The 18,927-nt window shown below is 55.0% G+C and overlaps 1 protein-coding gene across 1 annotated transcript in view; it reads right to left on the bottom strand.

The window, feature by feature from the left end:
• The window catches only part of JPH3 (junctophilin 3), a 53,378-nt gene extending 34,681 nt beyond the window's left edge, over nt 1–18,697 (bottom strand). Inside the window, exons 1-2 of the mRNA XM_053952590.1 lie at nt 18,057–18,697; nt 2,551–3,328 (exon numbers count right to left, since the gene is read on the bottom strand). Of these exons, the coding sequence (XP_053808565.1) occupies nt 2,551–3,328; nt 18,057–18,438 (1,160 nt within the window). The 5' untranslated portion in view covers nt 18,439–18,697. The remainder of the gene's footprint in view (nt 1–2,550; nt 3,329–18,056) is intronic.
• Nucleotides 18,698–18,927: the final 230 nt, after the last annotated feature.

The raw sequence follows: 18,927 nt of genomic DNA, 5'->3' as shown, positions 1-18,927 counted from the left end.
TCATTCACACCCCTTCCTCCCCACCCACTTCACCTGAGCAATTCCAGAGGATCAGAGGGAATTAAATCTCCCATTTAAATTACAGCAAAGAAAATTTAGGAGAATCTCCTCTCGACCCTAAAAGCAATCCCTTAAAAGTGCAGATATCACTGTGCCCTACTCAGACTCCAACAACTTTAGGAAAGCAATTTACTTGTCTCCAGCACACTGTGTTTTTAGTCTACTTTCCTCAGGAAATGGGGCTCACTCCTGTGATTGTGCTGTTTATATATCTATATGCCATCACTCCCACACTAATAACTTTTGAACGTGTTGGCCAATTCCAACCAAATCTGACAGAGCGGCAGAGTTTTCAAAAATACTGAATTCTTACAAATTTAATGAAAGCCGTGGGTGGGCACTTTTTTTTTTTTTTTTTTTTTCCCACCAAGGGAAAGGCTGAAGAGTGAACTCAGTATGATCAGACAGAAAAGAATACACACGCACAGAGCCACGCTGGGAAACTTGAGTTTATGTTGGCATTAGAGGGGGGATGTTCCACCCCTGAGCCCCAAAACCTCGGGAATGAGCACCAGGACTCTCCCCCACTTCTGTTTTGTGGCATTTGGACGATGCAGTTTGGTGTGGGCACTGCAGGGGAGGGTTCCTTCATTAGGAAGCTTTAAAATGAAATCCGACTAAGATTAATAAGAAAGCTTTTCCAGCTGGATCTCAGTATGTAAAACCTTGCTCTGCTCTGGTTCTGCAGGCTCAGGGACTCTGCCAAAAGCCTCACGAGGGGGGAGAGCTCGAGCTGAGGGATTGGAGGTTTCAGACAAAGCGGTTTAAGGTAAAAGAGCAGAGATTTACATGGGATATTGGGAAGGAATCCTTCCCTGGACCCACCTAATCCCATCCATCTCCAGCTCTCCATCCTCCACTCCCCAGCAGAGCCCTGGAGCACCCAGTCAGTGCAGGGCAGGGAGGTGTTCACAACTGGCATTCCTGGCTTGATTTTTTCCTCTCCCATAATTAGAGGTGGAATATTACATGTCAAGAGCTCATTAAGCATTTTTTCCAATCCCACTCTCATGGTGTTCCAGGATCATCACCACTGGGGGATTGAGGATGCTCAGGTGCTCAGACCCAGCATCCCATGGCACACTGGAGCTCCACACTTCCAGGATCCATCCCACAGCACCCTGGAGCTCCACACTTCCAGGATCCATCCCACAGCACCCTGGAGCTCCACATTTCCAGGATCCATCCCACAGCACCCTGGAGCTCCACATTTCCAGTTCTGCAGCCTTTCGAGGCATTCCCATCCATCCCCAGACCTCGGGGAAAGATCTGGCCTTCCCACTCCTCTGCAGTCTGCTTCCTACCTGCCATTCTAGTGGGATTTTAAATTTTTTTTCCCAACCATCAGCTCGAAAACATCATCAAACCCAAATGTGCTCCCAAAGCAGGCCCGGGAGGTTCATTCATATTGCAGATAAGCCCTTGGCAGACGTGCTGATAAAGATTCCAAGTGTGACTCTGCATACAAATAGTCCAGACCCAACAACTAATCCAGCACAGGAGGCTGAGGAGGTACCTGGGTTTTTCCCCTAACCCCAGCCCTATTTCCCAGCCTGGCTGCTAAATATAGCCCTCGCTCAGAAAACAGAAAGGAATGACATGCTCTAATAAACCACCCCAAAATGTGATACAAAGAGCACTGAATTCTCCAGAGGAGCTTTTCCTCCTTGCCTCACCGCTGGTCTGGGAGCTTCCTGCAAGGCACAGAGCTCCAGGTGCCTTTTGGGAGCCAGCTACAGGGTGCTGGAGCTGGCCCTGCTTTGAGCTGGCACCTTATTCCAACTTAATTAGACATGGCTCATTTTCCCCTTCCCTCCTGCTGGTTTTCAGCAGATCCCAGCTCTGGATCTCTGAGCAGTTCCATGAGGAGAAGGGGCATTGTGGGGTACCCAGATCTGCTGTTTTCCAGCAGAGCCTCCCCAGGGCTGAAGCCATACATTTGACTGGTTTTCCACTCAAAACTCCTTTTGGGAATGGAAATAGCTGGGAATCCTCCCAGCACAGGCCAGCCCTGGGATGCTTCCTCTTGGCTGTGAGTCAGGCAGAGGATTTGGGCAAACTCAGGAGCTCTTCTGCTTATCCAAGAGGAGAGGGGAAAATGGGATAAATAACCCAGCACCCCCTACGTGACAGCGCTCAGCCTGTGACAGCCACCAAGGTGCCACCACCTCCTGCCCAGGCTGCCCCGCTCTGGTGACCCTGCCTCACTTGAGGAGGTTGTGCATCCCCAGCCCACTGGGAATTTACCAGAGGGACAACTGGGCTTGGATCCACCCTGCTTTGAACAGCACCCCAAGGCCTGGGCAAGCCCAAGGCGGCTGCGAGGTGCACGAGGCACCAACCTGCAGATGCCACAACAAGCCACTTCCCTCCAGCAGCACCCCTACGACAACAAAAACTCCCATTTCTCCCCATTTCTCCCCATTTCTCCCGAGTCCCCAGGGCGGGATCCCAGCTCAGACACACCAGGATGGGCAGGAACCGCCTTACCTGGACGCCGCGATCTCCGCTTTCTGCTTGGCGATGGTGGCCGCCCTCTCGGCCGCCTCCACGGCCCGATCCACCTTCTCCCGGATCTTGCTGGCGCGCAGCGGGATGAGGTTCTTCCTCTTGCCGCTGACCAGGATGTTCTGCTTGTACTTGCCCTCCTCCTTGGTGCCGTCGGGGAAGGTCATGCAGCCGTAGCCGTGGCGCTTGTTGTTGGCCCACTCGCCCTCGTACTTGAGCCCGTCCGAGCGCTGGCTCACGCCCGAGCCCGAGCGCTTGTCGTTCTTCCACTCGCCCACGTAGATCTCGGTGGTGGTGGCGTCGATGTCGTCTTCGATGACCGAGAGCTCGGCCTCGCCCTCGCCCAGGCTGATGGTGGAGTTGATGTCGCTGGCGGTGGAGCTGACCGTGCTCATGCCGGCCTCGCTCCGGAACGAGCTCTGCTTGCTCCGCTGGCTGGCCAAGGAGCTCTTGGACTCGGACTTGCGGAGCTTGAGCCCGCTCAGCAGCGAGCGCCGGAAGATGCCCTTCTTCTTGCTCTTGAGGATCTCGGCGTCGCTGTGGGCCATGAGGACGAAGCCGCCGCGGGACACGGCCGGGCTGCCGGCCACGGCGGGCGAGGCGTCGGGGTGCAGCGCCGTGCCGTTGGTGTGCTCGCTGCGCAGGGAGTTGATGGACGTCCTCAGGGGTGACCTGATGACCGCAGCCATGCCGTAGGGAACGCTCTGCCGGACGCCGTAACCCTGGCGCATCCCTCCGACCCACTGGCCCTGGTATGTCCCTGCGGAGAGGAGACAAAAGCAAACGGAGGGTGGGGGGGGGGGTGTCATGGCATCAAACTCCTCCGGGAGCTCTTTGCAGCTCTGGAATCCCAGTCCCATCTCCAGGACGAGGATTGCAATGTCAGGTTGTGGAGGGAAAATTGATTGGATTCACAGAGTTCACAGAATGACCAGGTTGGAAGAGACCTTAAAGATCATCGAGTCCAACCCCTGCCCTAACACCTCAACTCAACCCTGGCACCCAGTGCCACATCCAGGCTTGTTTTAAACACACCCAGGGATGGTGACTCCACCACCTCCCTGGGCGGGCCATTCCAGATTGCAGGCTTGCACTGCAGCTGCAGCATGGGGATGTTAGAAACCATCCAAGGCGTCGAGGAACTGCCCCTTGGATCAATCCCTAACGTGAAAGGGAAGGGAGCAGGGGTGTGGGATGGGGGAATGGTTATCCAGGAGCACACTCCATGCTGCTGGCAGCGATGGCATCTCACAGTGGATGGATAATGCATAACAATACATTTATTTATACACACAGTGCCTTCATCCGGTGTGCTGGGGGAGGAAGCACCTCCATAGAAATAAAGGCCTCACGGGGAGAGATCCATTTGGATATTCCCCTTGGAATTGTGCCCCTGTTGGAGCTCCTACATTTGCGTGGGCACTTCCTGGAGTTTCTTAACTGCTTGTCGGTGGCACGAAACACACACAGGGCTCCACCACAGCCCTGGAAACGGGGGGACAAGGAGCCCACCCAGCCCGGGGGGCACAGCTGGACCTCAGCACCCTCCCTGTGCACCGAAACACGGGGTGGGTGGTAATCTGCTCAGGGCTCCTAATCCCATCCCCTCCTGGAGCTCGCAGGTTGGCACAATTCCAGGCCTTATCCCAGCCCATTGAACTGCAGGGCTTGTTTTTATTCTTAGGTCGGCTTAATCTTCTCCAGACCAGCTCGAGATGCAGTGAGCCACTGTGAGCCCTCCTGGGGCAGATCGAGGAGCCTGAGGATGGCTCCGAGCAGGGCCCTGGAGCTGCTGGAATGCTGTGAGCAGTCCCAGCCCCGGGATGTGAAGAGCTGGGATGTGCACAGGCAGCACCCTGCCAGCAGTGGGACCTCCCTTTGTGCCAGCCCCGTTCCCACACGCCCAGGGACCCTTAAAATAGACCTGCTGAAACAGTGAGCCCTGCGTGAATCGGGCCAGTCCGACCCCAGCACTCCCTGAGGAATCTCCCTGCCCAGTCCTGGGGCTCAGCAGTGGAGAAGGGATCTGGGCTGGAGCAGCTCATGCTGAGCACAGGAACTGCTTCCTGAGAGTGTGAAACCAGCACCTGGCCACGTTTTGGGGCGTATTTTGGGGTGCTTCAGCTGTCTTTTAGCTGCCAGCGCTTTGGACAAATCCCCCAGGGTTTGGGCATCCTTCCCCGGGCTCCAATGTCATTAAATTATTGGGGTGGCAGCTTTGTGCACCCCAAAAAAACCAGCAGGCCCAAGCTGGGGACCCCACAGAGCCTGCCCTGGAAAAGGGATGTGGAGAGGCAGGGGCAGGTGGGATTTACTGAGGGTTTATAGGATTAGCACCGGGATTAGGGCAGGCACTGGCAGGGCAGGGCGAGGAGGTGGTGACAGGGAGAAGGATGGGGGGCAACCTGCAAGATGCAGCTCAGGGGACACAGCAGACGTGTCCTGTGGGGGGGTTTGAGCAGCGAGCCTGCCTTGTCCCCTGTGGTGTCCCCAAGAATCAGGAACAACCAGTGCCATGAGCCCACAGCTCTCCCCGTGCCTGGGTTGGTGGCTGTGGCAGAGCCTGCCAAGGTGTCCCTGCATTCCCTGGGCACCTGGCAGCACTTCTCTTCCCTTTCTGGCTCCATCCCAGAGTATCTCAGCAGGACAATGGAGCAACCTGGGGAAAGATTCCCCCCCGTGCCAAGGAGCCCCCAGGGTGGCTTGGGATGTCCTCACGCAGTGCTCCTGCTTCCCTGGAGATGGATTCAGTGGGTTTCAGTGTTTTCAGTGTGGGCAGGGGCACGGGGAGAACAGTTCCTGCATGAGATCCACCAGATCCCACCCTGCCCAAGTCCTGATCTCCCTTTCCCTTGGCTGAATCCCTTGACTCCAGCCCTGACCCCACACAGGTCCCTAGGCCTCCTCATCTCCTGGCAAACGTGGAGCAACTCCCAACCCCCAGCTCTGCTTTCGTGGGGGTCGTTTCTTCCCTGCAGGAGGCAGCAGCATGGATTATCCCCAGGGATTGCCTCAGAGGCCACGCTCGTGTCCCCGACGGCCACCAAGACATCTGAGCAGCTTCGTGGCCACCAGCAGATCAAAGAGCTTCCTGTCAGGGAGCTCAGCTCTTCCTCAGCCAGCAGCACTCTGTCAGAGTCCAGCACATCCCTGTGGCTGCCCTGGCTGGCTCCGGACCCTGGCAGGGGGCTCGGAGACCTTGGCACGAAGTCAAAAACACCTGTGGGTTCCATTTTAGCCCGTGGGAAAAGCTGCCAACTCTGTGTGAGGAATTACAGCCACAAGGGTTTGAGTGGTGTGGTAGTTGAGTTAACACAGGGTGAAAAAGTGGAATTTTGGGGTTTTTAGAATGGGGTTCAGGGGACAAGACGGAGGGATTTGGGCGTGTCCTGACCTTCTTCTCCTTCTCCTTGCCCTCCATGTCTTGCTGTGCTGGTGACACTTTTCTATTGGTTTGAGGTACAGACACAGTGTCTAACATAGATGATGGGTATTGGCACAATATTGTAAATATAATACATGTAATTTTTGATATAAAATGTAAACACCACCCGAGGCAGCACACAGAGCCATGGCCGAGCTGCTGGACAGAGCTCAGCAGGTCAGAGAAAGAATGTTCTAGATAAGGGAAAATAAACAACCTTGAGAAGCCGATCCTACGCATTTCTGACTCCTTCTTTGGCTGCGTGGGCTGGGAAACAAAAGGACTTTTACACTCTTGGGGTCATCCTGACACACAGAGACCCACAGACTCCGAGAGCGCTCCTTCCTTCCCCTGATTCTGTGATGTTTTAAACCCCTGGACATCCAGGATTTGGCCATGGATAGCGGGAGGCTCCGGAGCCATCTGATCTGCATTGCCCCGAGCCCTGCTCAGCTTAACCTCTGCCCCAACATTTGCAGATAATGTGCACAAAGCTTGGTCTCACAAGGAGCCCGGAGACTCCTTGTCCCTGCGGAGGAAACGGGATTTCAGGATATTCCCCTTCACGTGCCAGGATGGACGGGCTGCAGCTGCTCCAGGGCTCGGGGGATGGAAAGGGAAGGTGCAGCAGGAATGTGGCACGGTGGGGACAGCAGGGTGGGGCTGGGAGGGGTGGAATGAGCATTTCTGATGGAACAGAATCATCTGCTGAGGTGCTGAAGGGCGAATTCCAAGGATTTTGGTTCTGAGTGCCTCACGGGGCCGGGATGCAGGAGGGGAATGTGCTTGCCTTGGGATGGGAGGCAGGGAGCAATCCAAGGCAGCCCTGGCCACAAACCCGCTGCATTGCCCAAGCTAGAGAAGAGCCAAAGGCACCGTGATGGAGGAGAATCCCTGGGGAGGAAAAGGTCCCAACCTCTTCCCTCAGCCATGCAGGGCACTCCTATGGATGCCTCCAAGATGCCACAAATATCCATCCCACTTCTGTGTGGCCCCTTTGCACGGGGCAAAAAGGACAAAGAGAGAGAAGAAAGTCTTGGACGTGGAAAGTCAAGATAAAGGTGAGGAAGTGGCCACGTCCATGCCGAGCAGAGCTAAGGAGAGGGCACAACCTGAGGCTTGGAGAAAACAACTGGAGTCATCCCAAAAGATGGATTGGAGGGAAAAAACCCTATATCAGAAATCACTGTTGGAGTGTAAGAAAGGGAACAGGCTCATGGGAAAGACAGGGATCGATGTAAACACGGAGAGAAGACAAGGGGCAGTGCTGTTGGACACATTCACTGATGTTCCTAACCCTGAATTTGGGGTTTTTTTTGGCTCGCTCCCCTTGCAGCAGGGCTGGCTTGTTTCCAGAGCTCCTGCAGGAATTGCCATGGCTTTGAGGGGCGTGCAGAGCCCCATCCTTGGCCAGAGGCAGCGGGGCTGAGAGCAGGAAGTCCCTGGCCTGGGAAGCATCATTCCTGATTCTGCAGCAGTGTCAGGGAGCAGCACTTCCTCAGCATTTGGCTAAAATCCATCCTGGGAAGAGAGCTGAGAGTCTGCAGGGCAGCTCCTCGTGGCCCCATAATGCCAAAATCCCCAAAACCAGGGCTGGCCCGGGTTTGCACCTTGCAGCGAAGCAGAGGGGGGGTGAGCAGGACCCTGCACCTCCAGATTCCCTGCTGGGAACAGGGATAAGGCAGCAGCATTCCAGCAGTTCAGCTGGGCTGGGGAGCTCTAACACAGCTCCTGTTTGCAAAGATCTCCATGGAGAGGATGGGAGGCATTGCAGGAACAGTGAGGCCTTTCCGTGCATTTCCCTTCCTCTGCCAAAGGGATTTTGGGGATTTTGCTGGGGAGGGGAGGAGAGATCTCCAGCTCTGGCTCATCCCTCTGGGATACAGGCACCGTGGGGATCCAGGGCTGCTCCCTCTCACTGACAAGATCTTTCTTCTCCATGGCTGGAAAGGGACAACCAAGCCACTGCTTGTTGTCCCAAACTGAGGAATGTCCTGGACCTGGAATCCTTTCCTGCTTATGCAGAGGTGGTGAAAGCCCACGGTGATGCCCAGCCACTGGATAAAGGGGATGTGCAGCATTCATTCCAGTGAAATCCAGCTTTATAACAAATAAACCTCCCAAGCAGCTCGCTCAGGAATAGCTGGAGTTTGAAGAGCACAGGAGGAAGCCCGAAGGGAGCATGTGGGGCTGCCCAGGTATGTGGGGCTTCCTCTGCCTTGAGGTGGGATCATGCACTTGGATATCAACCTGGTCCATGATGTTGGAAGGAGATAAAAATAAGGATTTTTTTTGGGTTGGAATGACTGCGTTTTCTTTCCCCCCCTGTGCCCATGCCCAAGATTTGGCATTTTGTAGCCACTGAGCCCTCTGGCCCCACTCCAGGAACGCCATTAAGGAGAAGCTTTATGGTTGCTCCCAGGTTTTTCCCAAACCCACACAGCCGGTTCCGTGGCCTGCAGGATGAATCCTCTGGCAAACACATGGATAAAACCCACGGGAGGTTTGCACAGACCTGCCCTCTTCCAGTTCCTCATATGGAGACATCCAAGCAGGAATTTGGGATGTTGTGAAGCACTTTGAGGGCAGCGGACACACATGTGTCATTATCACAGCCCGACCTCAGAAGAAGACAAATGTTTGGAAAAAATTCCTTCTCCATCCCTAACACTGAGTTGAAAGCCCAAGCACACCCACCACGCTGGGTCAATGTTCCCAGGTTAGATAAATTCATCAGCAACCGGGATGCAGCTTCCCAAGTTTGCCTGGAAAATGGGAGCAGGAGGCTCCAAAGGGCAGGAACTCTGTCCCATCCTTGAGGCACAGCCAGATCCTCCTGGTCCAGTGACTGTGCTGGGCACCAGCAGCATTCCCAAGCCCCCAGCCCTCCTTCCCCAAAATCCCAGGGAGGAGGGGGAAGTGGTCCGAAGTGCCCCTCCACTTCTCCAAGCCAAAGTAATTAGGTTTTACAAATTGCTGATTTATCTCACAAAGGATCCTTCCTGGCGTGCTCAGCCCCCCTCTTATCTCTGGCCTCTGCAGCATATTAATTAAAGATGTCCAATGGCAATAATTAGGCCGGGCTCTTGAATTCCAACCAGAGGAAGGAGTTTTACAGATATCCTTTTCCAGCTGCTCGATATCACAGAGCCCAGGAGGATTCACACACAAATTGTCTCAGGCACACCCAGCCCAAAGGGAAGAAGGTCTGGGAGAAAAGAGAGGGCTCAGCCAGCCTCAGCTCTGATGGTGTGACAATGGGCACATCCTCGCCTGCCATCCCGGGGAATTGCTGGGAAAAATGTGCCCCCAAATGCTCTGCCTGACTCTATGGGGACTCCTGAGCACAGGAGCACAGGATCCCAGAATGGCTTGGGTGGGAAGGGACCTTAAAATTCCTGTTGTTCCCACTCCCTGCCACGGCAGGGACAGCTTCCACTATCCCAGATTGTTCCCAACCCCATCCAACCTGGCCTTGGGCACTGCCAGGGATGCAGGGGAAACCACATCTTCTCTGGGCACCTGTGCCAGGGCCTGCCCACCCTCACAGGGAACAATCCCTTCCCAAAATCCCATCCAGCCCTGCCCTCTGGCACTGGGAGCCACTCCCTGTGTCCTGTCCCTCCATCCCTTGTGTCCCTCTCCAGCTCTCCTGGAGCCCCTTCAGGCCCTGGAAGGGCTCTGAGCCTTTCTCCTCTCCAGGTGAGCACCCCCAGCTCTCCCAGGCTGGTTTCAGAGGGGTTCCAGCCCTTGGAGCAGCTCCGTGGCTCCTCTGGAACTGCTCCAGCAGCTCCACGTCCTTCTCACACTGGGAAACCCCAGAGCTGGAAAAGCACTTCAGGTGGGGTTTCAGAGGGGGAGAATCCCCTCCCTCAACCCCCTGGTCACTGCATGGACGTGGGGACACATTTTCTGCCAGGACACCCCTCCTGGCCTGTCCCTCCTGGCAGCAGGACACCGTGTCCAGCCAGGTGACTTCCATGCCCTGCCCTGTGCCCAGCTGCTGCTCTCAGCCCCCCAAAAACCCTGCCCTAACCCCCCCACAGGCATGGCATGGATGGCTGGGAGGTGCCACCTGCACTGCCCACCTTGGAACGTGGGAATCCTGTGTCCAGCACCACAGGGATCCCGAATCCACAGCCAGTGATCCCCCTCCAGCCCTGCCAAGGTTTTCCTTCACCAAGCCACGCTAAAAACACAGTCAGATGCTTCTGCTGTGGCTGCTAATTTGCCAAAAATATGCTCTGGTAACTGCTTACACAGGGGAAGGCATAAAGTATGGATTTTTGAGTATGCAAATCTAATCTGCAGGCAGGAACACGTGATGGGTGTTAGTCACAGTGCTAATGCTGGGTGCATCCAGACATGGTGGGCACAGCCAGGCCTGGGCATCCAGGGAGGCACGGAGGGCAAGGAGGAGAGGATGAGGAGGATGAGAGCTGCTCAGCTCCTGCCTGGGTGCAGAAGGAAATCTGGTTTGGGGGCCAGTAAATAATAAAGAATTTACAGCTCGTGTCAGCATGGTCAGCTTGTACTTGTAAAAGCAGGGAGCCTCCATCTAAAGGAATCAAGCAGTGGAGGTGCTGGGCTTGGATGAGGTTTGGAAGGAGGTGGCTTTGGAAGGGGTAGGGATGGGAGCAGGGATGGGTTTGGAGCAGCCAGAAGCTCTGCAGGAGCAGGAGCCGGGGGCTGCAGGGAGGAGATGGATTTCTACAGCCTCACGCCTCAGCCAGGGAACCTGCATCCTCCTCCTCCTCCTCCTCCTCCTCCTCCTCCTCCTCCTCTGGATGCAAATAACAACAAAAGTATTTCTGGCTGAAATACCATGGAACAGGGATTGCTGAGCCCTTCTCCTTGGGGAAAATCCCTGGGAAATCACAGGTGGCAAGAATGTTCCTCTGGGGGGTATGAGCCCCATCCCAAACGTGGGGACACATTTATGTCCTCATTGCCTGTCCTGAGGATACTCTGCCAACAGCAGGTGAAGGCTCCTCCCTCACTGGAAACATTAAAAAAAAATATATATATATATATTGTGTGGAAATTAATGTTTTCCAAGGCGTTTCAGCTATTTGCTTCAAGGGGTAAAACTCTGTTCCTGTGTTCTTCAGGAAAAAACAAACCTGTCCTGAGCATCCCCTCCCTCTTCTCATTGCTGCTGCACCTCCTGCTTCCCCAAACCTGTTGGGAAGTGCCTTGTCCAGCCAGAATTCAAGGAAAGGCTTCAAAAACCCACAATAAAGACAATCAAATCTTGGCTTCACCGATCCTCATGGGGCTCATGGTGCCCCTCAGGCCAGTTGTGATTCCTCTTAAAGCTCCAGCTCCTGCAGTCAGGGGAAATACAACTTTTAAAAGGAAACTACCAAAGAAAGACATTTCTTGTTGCCTGTCCTGGCAGTGGGAAGGGCTGGCTTGGTCAGACAGAGGGAAAGTCAAGGAAGCATCATCCCCTGGTGAAATGGGGCCACGGTTTTCCCAGGGCAGCTGAATCCCTGCGGATTCAGCCACCAGCTGGGGTCAAAAGCAGGACGAGGTTTTATCCCCAGGGATGCAAACCACTTCAGGATATTGCTCAGCACCTTTATTAAGGCCAATGTGCTGCTCTCAGAGAGCAGAGTGAAATCAGGCTAATGCTGATTCCCTTAATCCCCCCGTGCTCCAATCCTGCCCCAAACTCCGGGAGCTCTCCCGTTCCCCAGCAGAGATCTGGGAGCAAGAGCTGATTCCCAGCCTCTCCCACACTGCTGGTTTTGGGGGCTGCATCCCCCCCGAGGTGTGGGAGGTGCTGGTTTTGGGGGCTGCATCCCCCCGAGGTGTGGGAGGTGCTGGTTTTGGGGGCTGCATCCCCCCGAGGTGTGGGAGGTGCTGGTTTTGGGGGCTGCATCCCCCCGAGGTGTGGGAGGTGCTGGTTTTGGGGGCTCCATCCCCCCCGAGGTGTGGGAGGTGCTCAGATGGGTGGGATGAGGGGCTGAGCTCCCCGTGGATCAAGGCTAGGAGGCTGCTCCAGGGTGGGATGAGCCAAGAGCAGGGTTTATTTATTCCCTGTGAAATAAATCATGGAATCACAGAGAGGTTTGGCTCGGAAGGGCCCTTAAAGCTCATCTCATCCCACCCCTGCCACGGGCAGGGACACCTTCCACTATCCCAGATTGCTCCAAGCCCCTCCAGCCTGGCCTTGGACACTGCCAGACCCTTATTCATGCCAGGGGAACACCTTGCAGGCCCCAAGTGATGCCCTGAGCAGGAAATTATACCTCTGTAGTGATCATCTTCTTGTGGAAATCAGCAAAATGAGGGGCCTTGCTCTGGCTGTTCACTCATTCATGAAAATTCATGATGCTCTGCTGTGTGCTGAGAGTGAGTGGAACCTCTTCAGGGAATAATGTTGGGAAAGCAGTGCCTGTTCTTAGGGAATGCTCATGCACCCAGTGCAATTTTTAAGGATTTTTGATGCAAAGGCCAGAACCTGTCTTTGAAAAGCCAATATCAAGCCCCAAAATAAAAAACATTTGCCTTTCAAGTTTTGCTTTCTGCAAGCTCCCAATTTTTTTTTTTTTTTTTGGTTGTTAAAAACACTTTAATTGTGAATTAAACAGCTGAATCCAGGGGCAAATGACCATCAAGCCTCTCCTGTAACTCCTGCAAACTCCTGCAAAAAAATCCTTCCTTGCTCAGGAGTTCAATCAATGCCAAAACCAGACCCAAAGAGACCAAAAAATCTCACAAGGCAGATGCTAAACCCCAGTGTTCACCCCTAAAAGACAATCCCGGAGCTCACCCTGCCCAGCTCCTCCATCTCCAAGTCATGCCTACTTTAACACAGCTCATTCATCTACGTCAGCGTTACCTGACTCAAAGCATTCAAAATTCATCAGGTTCATTTTAAAATCGAGGCATTTTTAAACAGAAGGCATTTTTAGCTCTTGTCTGCTGCTTCCCAAGCCTGGAAGAATGACTTTTCTGCAATAGCCTGGGTGGAAACCTTGCTTCCAAACCGAAGCTGAAAATCTTGCAAAATCACATGATTCCACAAGCTGGAGCTTCTAAAGGGAAAAAAAAAAAAACCAAAAAACCTTCAGCTCCAGGAGCAGATGTCACCCAACCACGAGGAGCCCCATGGGATATCAAATCACATGCAAATATCCTGAGATTTGCATTCAAAGCCATGAGAAACCCACCCCAGTGAAATGACATTAGCACTGTGCTTCAGAGCTGAAGTCAGCCTCTGGTGTGGGCCAGGGAGAGGGGCTTGGGGGGCTCCCCCAGGCTGGGGTCCTGCACAATTCCCTGGAGGATCTCAGCCTGGATAAAAGACTCGGGGAGATGGAGTGAGGGTCTGAGGCCTGTCTGGCCATTTCTGCCTCATGTTCTTTTCTCTGAGGTCAAAATCCTTCTTCCTCTGGCCTGAGCTGTACCTGAAACTAAGCAGCATGTTCCAGGGAGAGAAGTAATTACCATGAGTTCATGGCATTTATTTTTAATGAGGCTGGTCAGAATCTTCATTTAGTATTTTGATTCATTTTTCTGTGCTCGGCAGCTCCTGACGTCTCCGGTTTTGCTCTCCTAGAACCACTGCGAGCAGCTTCGAGACCCACCCCGGACAGTGTGATGCTCCATCACCAAAATCTTGACTTTTCAAATGGATTATCAGGTTCTGGGGGGTTGTTAGGAGCAGCTCTGGCTGTGTCTGGGTGCTGCAGGAACGGGAGGATCGAGGATCAGGGCGCTCTTGTATCTGCTTGTTTCCGCCCACTGTTTAAAGTGCATCAACAATTCCTTCCCGGCAGCAAAACAAGGGAAGAGCTGGTACTTTTAAGGTAATTCTGCCATCCGTGCTATGAATAGATCCTGAGGGAAATTTGCCCTCTCTCTCTCGTGGCTTCCCTGTGCAGGAGCTCAGGGGAAGGCCGGGCTGGGGAGAGGCACCAGGCCGCTGCCATTGTGGAATCTGGGAATGGTTTGGGTTGGAAGGGACCTTAAAGATGTCCCATTCCAAGCCTCCTGGCTGGCAGTGGTTCATCCCAGAGCACGGCTGTGCTCAGGTGAGGGGGTGCAGCCCCCTCCGAGGCAGGCAGGTCCCACACAGCATTCCCGCTCTACCCTCCCGGAGCAGCCCTTGATGCTGGCTTTTGGGAAATATTCCATGCTTTTCTCCTCCTCAACCACCCCCCCAGCCATTTGGTCGGCAGCTCCTGGTGCACCTGCTAGGAGAGGTGTCACCAGTGCCACTGCAGGGGTGGGAAAGTGGGACAAGGAGCAGGACAGGCTGGCAGGGCCCCACCCCGGCAGCTCCCAGCGCTCCACTTCCCTCTCCCCGCGGCAGGAATATTTCCCAGCCCGGGCCAAGAAAACCCACTTGCCTACTCAGCCAGTGCTAACAATGCAAACACTAATTATATTTCCCTCACCTATCAAAGGATGATTCATTTTAGGTGAGTGGGCACGGAGATTATACAAGATGAACACCACCATGCGACCGCCCAGCCCTTTCGGGGTAGCCCTCCCGAGAAACAAGGATTTAGGGAGCGTGGGACATTCAGGATGGGGAGAGGACTGGCAATAGGATGAGGCTGGTTCCCACAGACACCCCCAGCCTGTCCCATTCCCTCAGGGATCCTGGGCAGTGGGCGCCCAGGATGGGGCTGCTCCCATCCCAGAGCCCCTGTCTGGTTTAGGATCCCAGTTGTTCAGCTGGGAAGAGGTGGGAGGAGGAGGAAAACAGCATTGCTAGGGATGGAAAGGGCAAAAACAGATCTGGGGGCTTCCTTCAGCCACCCCACCTCACCCACCCCCACAGCCATGATGGTTTCAGCAGCTCAACCCAAGCCCAGTGCAGAGGATTGCCATGGGAAATCTGGAGCTGCAGCTCCAGCTGTCCCCGGGGTGAAATCACTGAGCACCCCCAAAGTATCGGAGGCAGGAAGCAGCTGTGATGTCTCCTGTCTCCAGACCTGATCAGAAGAGGGTCTCCAACCCACTGCCCCAGGTCCCCCCAGCTCCACGGCCAGCACCCCCAGCCTCACAGTGGGGCTGATCCAGGTGGATGCAGCCCTTTCACCTGGAGCAAGGGAGCAATTCCTGCTCCCACTCCGGAGCTGGGGTGAATCAGACAAGTGCTCCAACTCCAGCACCCGAGCGAAGCAATCCTTGGGAGCCTGGTTTATGTAATACCAGGTGCTCTGGAGTGGGGCAGGAGGTTTTTTTGGCAGGAAGATGAGGCTCCATCAGCAGTGCTGGGGGTGTCTGAGTGCGTGAGGCCACGGGGACAGCAGGACGGCGCAGAGGCCGCGTGTCAGCCGTGCCAGGGACACTCGGCGACGCGTGGGCAACCTGGGGGAGCAGCACAGCTCCCTGGGCTCTGTGTGGATGGACACGAATCCCCCGGGCTGGGGGAGCAGGATTTGCTCTCCCCGGGGGTCAGGGAGCGCGTGGGAAGGGCGTGGGGGGCTGGTCGGCGTGGGGGGACGGGCGTGGGGCGCGCGGCGTGTGCGGCGTGGGAGGTGTGAGCTCGGCAAGCTGCGCGTGGGGGCAGCGCTGCCTGCGCCGCCTGCGGGGCTGGCGGGAGCCCCCGGGCCACCGTGTGCCACCCCCGACACCCAACACGCCCAAGAGTCCAGCAGTCACCCCAAGAGCCTCCAAGGGCAGGGGGAGGTGTGCCCTTCCCCGCTGCCGTGCAAGGGAATGGGAAAACCGGAGCCAGTCCGTGGATCCTGGGGCTCCCCGAGCCTCGCTGCGCATTTAGGGCCCCATCCCCAAGCCAGGGCTGGGGAGCTAAAATAAAATGATGTGCAAGGGATGAATATTTATCTGTGGGTGGCAAGTGACAGATGCTGGGGCGAGGATTCTTGGATACTTCAGTTTGCTGGAGGTAATAACTGGAATAGATTAATGAGAAACATCCTTCCCTACCGCTGCCTCGCCGGTGCCATCGCTCCCGCACACAGCGGCCTCTGGGACCCAAGCACACAAAGTTCAGCAAGGCTTGGTGCCCAGAAAGGCTGGAGATGCCCAGCTTTGGTGGTTTCCACCCAGAATGGAGCCAGGCAACGGGGAAAGGGACGTGGCCTCTGGGTGCTGGGAGCTGAGCTGGTGAAAGTGGCCTTGGGGGTGGTTCTGGCCCAGCTGAGCTGGGGGAAGCTGGTGTGGAGGAGCATCCACAGTTACCAGCACTCTGCATTTCCCCAGCACGGCATTCCTTCCTCCTTGGAAGGTTTGCAGAGTCCCAGGGGGAGCATTTTGCCACGGACCCTGCCCTTTCCCAGCACTGCTCCCCTTCCCTCCTCCCGAAATCGCGAACACCGCGACGTCGCTTTTGGGTCCCCGAGCACCGGGAAGCCGGGCTGGCCTGACAAGATGGAAGGAAAAGCTCTTTGCTTCTGGTAGCTTCTCATAAAACGCTGAAACTGCTGCTAAGCCACCCCAGTGTGGGGATGCTGCCCAGGTTTCCCTAAAAAACGCTGCGCTGCAGAGGATGGGGAGTGTGCCGGGGCGGGGGCACGTGCGTGGCCGGGGACAGGGCCAGCCCTGCAACACCCAGCCCTCAGAGACCTGTAGTTAGTCCAGACTTGTGTCTGTCCTCCCTCAATCCTCCCAGGCAGGGGCTGGGTGCCAGGAGGAGACAGCACCCACGTTGGGAGCAAGCAGAAACCTCCCCACAGCCCCTCCTGAGCGCCTTGGATGTGGGAGACGGCGACGATTCCCTGCCCAAGCTTTATTTTTGACTGAAGGACTGCTGGGATTTATCCATGGCTTCCAAACACACACCCGACACATCCCAGCTCAGTCCCCAGCATCCTTCCAAGCAGCTGAAACAAAAGCTTGCAGCTCTCTTTTTTTCTCGGGGAGAAAACAACCGGCACCAAATTATCATTAAAAATCCCGAGGTGGTTCCGCCTCTCCCTGTGAGAGCACAAAAAAAGCAGCTGCAGGTGAGGTTTAACCTCCCCTCCCTGAGCAACCACAAAGCAGCAAACTGGGCTCTCCAGAGCAAGGTCTTGCAGCACCTTTCGGCAGGGCTGCGATGGAGCTCCCCGACGCTGCAATTCCCTCACCGGAGCCGTATGGAAAACCATAACATCCTAAAAATAACCCCTGAGCCTGCTTTAGGAGGCCACGATTCCCGGGAAAACCGGGGGCCAGCGGAGCCCAGTGCCCCCGGCTGCTGGCAGGTAGGCCTGCCTCGGATTATGGTGGCAATTCCGATTGTGGAAGTAGCCACAACCCAGGAGAGAGGATGATACAGCCACTTACAGCACGGCACCAGCTGCTTCTCCCAGTTCAGCCCTAAAGCTTGTTAGCCCAGCATTTTTTTTTTGGGGTTTGATCGCTCCAATTGGGTTTTCTTGTTTTTCCTCTAATCCCAGTTTCCCCTCAGCATCTCGTTAAGCCGTGTTGACGGCAGAGAAGAGCTCTGGTGATCCCTCTGAGCCCCTACGCTAAGCATTAAGCCGTAAACTAGGAATGTAAGACTCTTGTCTGAATTAAATCTTTTCCCTGGCATCGTTGAGCGTAGGGCTGCCTTTGGAGGGGCTGGAGGAGGTGCAGAGCCCCCCACCCCTGGCTGGGAGCTCTGGCAGCCCTGGAGCTGCCCCATCCGCCCCAGATCCCCCCACACACACACTCGCCTCCATCCTGCCCCGCGTTGTTCCCATGCAAATCCTACAGGTTCCAGTGGCGCAGTCAGAAGTGCCAACCCCATGTGCAACTTGGGTTGTGTCCCCAAGGCCTGGCCCACCCCGTGCTCCGACCCCTCTGGGCCTGAGCTGGGCATCCCTCCACCAGCACAGCCCCTTCCACATCCCAAAAACCTGCTTGAGGAGAGGAAGGAGGGAGGACCCAGCGCCCAGAGACCCCATGGAGCATATGGGGCTACCTGTGGCAAAGAGCTGGGCTGGTGCCACGCCGGGCTGGTTCCTTCTCTCCTGCAGGGTGGGAGCACCCTTTGATCCAAGGCAGCAGGTTGCAAACTCCCAGAGTCCAACCCAAACCCCGCTGGGAGGTTCTCCCCACCACCCTCCACCCCACCTGCCCCAAGCCAGGAAGGGATCAACGCATCACCTACCTCCATCCGAGTAGGTCTCTGTCCCGTAGCCATCCTGTAATCCATTGCTCCAGGTGCCTTCGTACTTGGCCCCGTTTCCAGTGCATTCCCGGACCCCGTACCGTCCCTTAAATCCATGGGTCCACTCTCCTTTGTACACCCACTTCCCTTTGCTCTCCATGCCAATGCCATGGCGCTTGCCCTGCGCCCAGGTGCCCTGGTAAGTGTTGCCACTGGGCCAAGTGTAGACCCCCAGCACCTCAAAGCCGTGACTCCAGGAGCCCGAATATTCACCTTGACCCTTCGGGCCGGTACAGATTCCATGGCCATGAGCCTTTCCGTCCTCCCAGCCTCCACAGTACGACCCTCCATCGTCAAAATTAAACCTTCCCCCACTGGACATGCATGTAATTCGGTTTGCAAATCTCCCAAAAGGTGAAAAAAAAAAAAAAAAAAAAAAAAAAAAAAAAAAGGAAAAAAAAAAAAAAGAATAGGAAGAAATGCAGGAAATAAAATGCGAACGATGACTTGGGGAAAAAGAAATAAATAAAAATTTAAAAAAATTAAATCAAATCGAACTCAATCGAAATCATGCACCAGATCCAGGGAGCTGCTTAAGCCAGTTTCTTGTGATTATTCATTCTCTGGGAGTATGTTGAGGATCAGTTCTCTCTTCCCCTGCTGTGGAAACAGGATCATTAAAAAAAAAAAAAAAAAATAGCAGCAAGAACAGCAGCAGCTATTGGATTTTGGTGCAAACGACTCCACCTAAAAACCATCCAAGGCAGGGAACGGGGGTGGGGGAAAAGGAGAAAAAAAAAAAAAAAAAAAAAAGAGGAAAAAAAAAAAAAAAAAGAGGCCAAATGCCAAGAGAAGGGAAAGAGGGAAAAAA

Source organism: Vidua chalybeata, chromosome 11 (assembly GCF_026979565.1).
Source record: "Vidua chalybeata isolate OUT-0048 chromosome 11, bVidCha1 merged haplotype, whole genome shotgun sequence".
Taxonomy (NCBI): Eukaryota; Metazoa; Chordata; class Aves; order Passeriformes; family Viduidae; genus Vidua; species Vidua chalybeata.
The sequence above is the reverse complement of the archived record's forward strand: the minus strand, read 5'-3'. Positions and strand labels throughout refer to the sequence as shown.